At 47.2% G+C, this 7,004-nt stretch overlaps 1 protein-coding gene across 1 annotated transcript; it reads left to right on the forward strand.

The window, feature by feature from the left end:
• The first annotated feature begins 2,819 nt into the window (after positions 1–2,819).
• Nhlh2 (nescient helix-loop-helix 2) lies at positions 2,820–5,487 on the forward strand. The gene is made up of 3 exons (XM_004641660.1): positions 2,820–2,942; positions 3,341–3,664; positions 5,037–5,487. Exon 3 carries the CDS (start codon positions 5,045–5,047, stop codon positions 5,450–5,452), a length of 408 nt encoding a protein of 135 aa, XP_004641717.1. The 5' UTR covers positions 2,820–2,942; positions 3,341–3,664; positions 5,037–5,044; the 3' UTR covers positions 5,453–5,487.
• The last annotated feature ends 1,517 nt before the right edge of the window (positions 5,488–7,004 follow it).

Genomic DNA, 7,004 nt, shown 5'->3' on the forward strand with positions numbered 1-7,004 from the left:
TTGCATTTTAGGGAAGGGTCTAGGCATTTGCCTAAGTGTCACATATAAACCCTCATACCGACATATTCTTTGTTCAGTTTTAATAAATCGTATAGTATACCATACTTTTATTATTCCCATTTTACAGATTAGAAAACTGAGGTCCAGAAAAGCTAAGTAGTATAGGTAGTCTAAGTTCACCCAGGTAGTAAGTGAGAGCACCAGGAAGTCTAGCCTTGTAAATTACTGATTGTCACCACTGTGTTGATTTAATGATATTATTTAACATCACTCCTATATGTCATGATGTCTTCTTTTGTGTGATGCTTAGTATTTTGTCAAATATTTTTACATCCATTGAGCCTCAAAGCAAGCTTTTGGTGAGAGGCCACCACTATTATAGGAGAAAAAAACACATCCAAATATAACCATGGGTGTCATTTGTTGAAGTATTTCTTTATTACAAATAGTCTGGGTACCTCAGGGGTAGAGAGGCACTCAACATAAATGAACTGAAATCGTATATGACAAGCTCAGATGTCAGAACTGGGGGTAGAAGCTGTAGACTTTTCCTCGAAGTGTCACAGCCTAGTGAGAGACAGATATGGAAACCAAGAATCACAGATCACAATATGGTCTTGAAGGCAGATGGGAGAGGGTTGCTTGTGGAGGGGCCATCTGTGCTGGGGAGGCCTTAGGAAAGGCAAGGATGGTGGGAGCGAAGGAGGCTGTTCTGGAAGAAAGAACACACGTGTGAATCCAGGTCTGTGCCCCGGATGGTGTGTCTAGGCATGGCTGTGTAAACGAGTACCCACCTGGGCTTACTCGTGCAATATGTAGCTGCCAATCTGAAACGTGTAAGTCAGGTAGAAAAGAGAGTTTGCCTGGGTTCACAGACACCACAGCAAAATTGGGCTGGCCCTGCTATGCCTATTCCTCCCCACCTATTCCCCAACACTGGTTCCTTCCTGTCATAGTAGCTGTCCCCTCCAGAGCTAAGCTGATTACATCTCTCCAGGTTTTCAATCCATCGGTCTGAATGTACAGCGGTTGGCTAGAGCCCGTGAGCTTCTCTGAGTGCGGCAGGGTAAGGGGGTGCAGGTGTCTGGGGGTGTACACCTGTGTGCATTTTTCCGAATTAGTGTGAATGCTTCCCGTGGGCTGCTCCCGGCCACCCCAGGAAACCTCTCGTCTCCCTTTATCTTCACCGTCTTAGGGAGTTTGTCCTCCCAACGGTTCACATTGCCACCTGTGTAAGTATGGCTTTGCCTCCATTAACTATCCTAGGAATAACTGAAATGTCTTGTCGTGTTGGGGCTCGACGGGGGCCAGGCTGGGCAGTTTTGGTGCTTTCATTCTTTGGAAGGAACTCTCTCTTCTCTTCCACCTCAGTCCCATTCTGGTTTACAGATCTCCTGGAGGAGGCAAATGTGTGCACAGGGCTTTGCCGCATCCATGAGGACCTCGGAGGGTCAGTCTTGGGGTAGACAGAACTCAGAAAGCTGGGGATGTGAAAACTTTTCTATAGATGTACTTTCAGGTGTTGGAGAAGCCGGGAGTAGGGCTATAATACTCTTATTTCATTTAAGATTGACCAGTGGAAAAGGCTAAAATGTTTGCAAACTGGGAAAGCAAGGGAAGTGAAAACTCTCCTAGAAATGTTCTTCTAGGGGTCACAGAGTCAGCAGTCAGGCTGTCACACTCTTATTTAAACTTGATCAATGAAAAAAGCCAAAATGATCACAAATAATGAGTAGCATAATTGATAAGTAATTGACAGCGAATGCTATATAATTAATGGTGACTAATAGCATTTCTGTGGAGTGGCAAAATAACCAAATTCAAGTTTCCTTTTTGTTATAAGGCGTAGATAAATGCAGGGGCCATGAGATTGCATAAGCTGTAGACACTACGTACTGGTACCAACATTCCGTGTCGGAATACACGAGAGAACTGTGTGCGCTTGCATGTCAGCGCGGTGCGCTGCCACGTAACTAAATGTATTCACATGTTAAGATGGGCAAGAGTGAACTGCAGTAATTAACACGTGTAGTCTGTCAGATTTTAAGTTGAATGAATGAATAGAGAAGAGAAAAACAAACATAATCAGAAAAGTAAAATTGTCTCCTTTAATGGCCCCTGAATACCTGGATTCTGTTCCTGAGTCCACCGATGAATTTAATTATTCTTTTGAAAAGTGTCTTTTTAGAAATGATCTCTTGATAAGTTATTCTCATAATGGGATATTTCTCAAAAATATCAATATGATTGATCCACCTTGGTGAAATGTATTTTGAAATGTAAATGATCTCTGGCAGTATTGCGTATCTAAATACTTTACATTGTAGCATGTGTCCAATATTTATTTCCATGTGCTGGACACAAACATTTTCCTGAATATTAAGAAAAGATGCTGATTTTGTAATATGCCAGAGAAATCTTTCCATAGTCAATATATATGATATATTTGCATTTAAATATTGCACCAATAATCTGAAAACAAGAAATAGCCTGATGGTGTCTACAGACTGTTTAGAAGCTATCAATTCTATCATGGACTGCTTTCAACTGTTATATTTTATGGCACAGATTCAGTGGGAATCTGATCTACTAAAATATTTGGGCTGTGAAAACTCCCACACTGTGACAGATGTCAAGTCCAATTAAGTGACTCATGTCCAGGTTTCTGTCCAATAGGATTTCCCATTAAATATCAATTTAGAGGGAAAAAATTCCATCCCCCTTCTTAAGCCTTTATCTCTTCCACCATCTCCAGGCTAAATCAATTGGTACCAGGAGAGCCAAGAAGCCACACACACAGCGCTTCATCTGTGTTCGGCCTCTCCCACCCTCTTCCAGTCTTTCTCTGCTTCCCTGTCACTGTTACTCCAGGAGACGTTCACTTTTCACCAACCTTTCTCCAAGCATCTCCAGGCCACTGACTCTATATATTTTGCTACAAGGTAAAAAACAAGAGGGGTGGGGTGGGAGGTGTGCTCAGACCTTTAAAGACTTTGAGGCTGGAAAACAGGTGCCTGTTCATAAAACATACGAGTAAATGAGGGACCAAGAAGAGGCGACCTTAGCTCCGAGTTACAGTATTGTGTTCTTGGGAGCTGGGGAGACTTCAGCTGAACAAAGCCTTATCTCGGGGAAAAAAAAATCACTTCTGAGCAACATCACATCTCTGTCCTGTACTTCTCAGTTTCTGTTCAGTCCTAGTAAGGGAGGGAAGGAATCCTCCAGGACCTGAATCTTATCTTAACCATCTTTCTTATTGATTATTCCGCTATTAGAAAGTGGAGGAATCAGCTCTTTGATGTGATTGTGTTTATCTCTGCATCTCTTTTGTTATTTATAGAGCCATAGGAGGAGGGAAAAAGCCAGAGACTTTTCAACACACCATTAAAAAAAGAAACAAACGAATTTTTCAAAATGCTCGAGGACAATTAAAAGGAAAAAGCGTTTTTGATCTACCAGCTAAGTGAACAATCAGTCATATCATCCTCGACCTGAGATACCGTCCCTCTCTGTGGGCACCGGCAAGATGACAGCTGCTTTTTCATTCTTGAATGTAATAAACAATTGCTGCTTTTAATATTTTTCCGGAATTTTCCCCTCGCTATTCCCTGGGATTTTAACTCTAAAAGATTGGAGAAAAGACTGTTCAAAGGGCTTTTGCAAGGTAAGATTCCTTTAAAATATTTGTTCAGCTTGAAACTAAGTTGATTCATGTTACATTTACAGATTCATTTCAGCCCATAGCTAAAGAAAACGCATATATAACATGCCATCTACGGATGTTTTTAAAGATATATGAAAGACAGTTTAACATGCTTGGAGAGAAACCCAGGAAGTTTTGTGCAAACTATTACTATCTCATGCTTTTTGTGATTTTCCATTTCTTTTCTATGTATCTCTTCCCTTTCAAGCCGACGGTGTAAGTGCAAGTTGGTTTACTTCTAAAAGCACCAGAGAAAAGCCCACCGGGAGTCACATGTAGTTCACCTGAAACGTTTGTTTTTATTTCACCTTAAAGGATCTGTTTTCCTTGCTCGAAAGGAAGGCTGTTTTGCAGCCCAGTTTGCTCCAAAAGCGATGCCACAGTCTGATGTCATGCACGCCTGCGTGGCTTTTGTTTCTCGAGGAGCAAACGCACCTACAGCCCAGGTCTCCTACGTGGGCTGCTCTAGGCCGGGCCAAGGGCTCGCAGTCCGCCGGTCCCTCCAGGGGCTCTCAGCCCGGCCAGCGCCTCTCCTCTGCCCCGGCCTTTCCGTGAATGCCCTCGAAGCCTTGCGGTTCCGAGAGGCGCCCTCCCAGAAGGCGCGCAATAGGAGACCTGGCGCAGCCTGCGAGGGAGACTTTGCAGGAGGCAACGGCCAGGGGGACGCGGGGCACGGGCGCCGGCCTTGGGGAGGCCTCCGGGGACAGCCGTGCTGGCCCGGGGGCGCCCCAGCCGTACTGCAGGGCCTCAGCACGCGCCGCCGCAACCCCGAGGCGCGGGCGACGGGGTGTGAGCGGTCTGCAGGCGGGCATTGTGTATCCCCATCTCCGCGTCCCTGGGTCCCCGAGGCGTGTGGCTCTGTGCGTGACAGATGGTGCTCCGGAGCTTACGAGGGCGCCGGAGTCAATTTCCTTTTGAAAAGAGTCGACACGTTTGTTCAGTGATTATTTCGGAGAACAGCGAGGGGGCCGAGGAAGCCTCCCGCCGGCCGCCGCCGCCGCTCGGGGATGGGCCCGTCGGGCGCCCGGGCGCCCCGGCTGCACGGCCGCTCGGCCCAGGCCCCAGGCCCGGCCGCGCACGGTGTCTCCCCGAGCCCGGGCGGACTCTGCATTCGCCTTTTGGATTCCTTCGTCTGTCTAGGAAAGGGACGGGCAGGGAAGCGGAGCGCGCCCGCGCCGGCCAGGGGCACCGAGGCTGCAGACCCGGGCAGCGCCCGTCCTGCGCGGGGGGCGCGGGGCGCACGCGGTGGGGGGCGCCGCAGACCCCCGCCGAGCGGCCGGCAGGCCAGGAGACCCGGTGCTTTCTATTGACCGGCTCTGTGATTCCCTCTCAGCCTCCAAAATGATGCTGAGCCCGGACCAAGCCGCCGACTCGGACCACCCCAGCTCGGCGCACTCGGACCCGGAGTCGCTGGGCGGCGCGGAGGCCAAGGTCCTGGGCAGCGTGTCGGACCTGGAGCCGGCGGAGGACGCCGAGGCGGACGGCAAGGGCGGCGGCCGCGCCGCGCTCTACGCGCACCCGCAGCAGCTGAGCCGCGAGGAGAAGCGGCGCCGCCGGCGCGCCACGGCCAAGTACCGCTCGGCGCACGCCACGCGCGAGCGCATCCGCGTCGAGGCCTTCAACCTGGCCTTCGCCGAGCTCCGCAAGCTGCTGCCCACGCTGCCGCCCGACAAGAAGCTCTCCAAGATCGAGATCCTGCGCCTGGCCATCTGCTACATCTCCTATCTCAACCACGTCCTGGACGTGTAGGCGGGGCGGGCCGGGCGGGGACGCGGCGGCCGGGACGGAGCGCGCCGCCCGCTCTCTCCGGTCGGCGGGCTCCAGAGGCCTGGGGGTGGGCTTGGCCCGGGCCCGGGGACCCGAGGAGCGGCGATCGCCGGGCAGGAGAGCCTCCGAGGGCCCCCCGCCGAGCCGCCCGGGCGCCCCCTCGGTGTGCTAGGCTCCCCGCGAGGGTTGTTGCTGTAACCCGCTGGAGGCCGAGTTCTCCCGTATCTGTCTCCCGCAGACCCTTATTTTTGAAAGAACGAGGGCAGAAGCTTCACAGTAGATTCCTCACTTCAGCCTGTCTGGCATTTTTCTAATTGACACATCATCAAACACTGGGAAAGGGAAGAGGAGGAATTCCCTTCCGGAGATTGAGGCACAGAGCGATGGAACAGGAAACTTGGTGTTTCTCGCTCAAAGGAAAGGTTATATATTAGAGGCCGAACAAAACAAACGGTAAATATTTGGTAAGGTTTAAAAGATACATTGAAAATAACCACACTGTGGGAGGACTGAGCTAGGATGAGATTTTTAACCCCAAGGTAAGACACTGATCTAGACAGCAAAAAAAAACAACCCATATTTAAGTGGAAAATTTAATATCTCATTGCTCTTTTCAGGTGAAGTGCCCCTTTCTATATCCAAAAACATCTATTTGTGACCTTAAATACGTGGACCCATAGGTACGGTTAGAAGAAGACGACCTATTTTTATTTATGTTAGAAGGAGTAGAGTATTTTTTTCAAGACGTTTATTTTTCAGAGTGGTGATAATTTTACTTTGGATACTCTGTGCCAATTTATTTATAGTCGAGTGTTTACACTTTTTCCTGTGGAATAATTATGTCTAAATTTTTATGTGTTTGTTGAGATTATACTGTGGTCTTTCTTTTTGCTCTAATTATATTGCACTTGTATAAGAAATTTCCCACCTCTCCGTTTCTAAACATATTTTATGTATTGTTTGTTCTTGAAAGGTTCTTTTGTTGTGAGGTCAGCAACACTAGCACTTCGCTATTATAGTTTTTTATAAAATAAGTGTTGTTATTATCTGTAGTTATGTCTGAAAAGTACTTTACAAATTGTTTATAAGGAGAGTAGCTTCTTTATGTGTGTGTGCGTGTGTGTATGTGGGTGTGTGATGTTTGTGAGTGGGATGATTTTAGGAAATTAAGTTATTTTCCTAAAAAAAAAAAAAAAGAGTTCAGAACTACTTTCCTCTGTGACAACCAAAAAGAAAAGTCTATAACCTGAAAATGTTTCATGATCTCAGCTATGAAACTCTTAAGCAAGGAGTATATTTTAGAGACAAGGAAAAAGAAAAAGAAAAAGAAAAAAAAAAAAAAACCACATCTGCTATCCAAAGATTTTAGTCTTTTTCAGGGTTTTTTTGTGTCTCTGTTGCTTTATATAATGCAATATTTTGTAGTGAAAATAGATATAATCTGGTTTCTATCTGACGAGTTTTTCATATCTCATGAATGGTGCGCTGTTTTGCATATAAATAAAGGTATCAAATGAAGTCCTTTCCTTTAAGT

The sequence above is a fragment of the Octodon degus genome, unplaced genomic scaffold, assembly GCF_000260255.1.
Source record: "Octodon degus isolate 3935 unplaced genomic scaffold, OctDeg1.0 scaffold00140, whole genome shotgun sequence".
NCBI classification, from domain to species: Eukaryota; Metazoa; Chordata; class Mammalia; order Rodentia; family Octodontidae; genus Octodon; species Octodon degus.

Excerpts from the sequence above, each read along its gene's own strand:
- Nhlh2 (XM_004641660.1), top strand. The coding sequence starts at position 5,045 with ATGATGCTGAGCCCGGACCAAGCCGCCGACTCGGACCACCCCAGCTCG.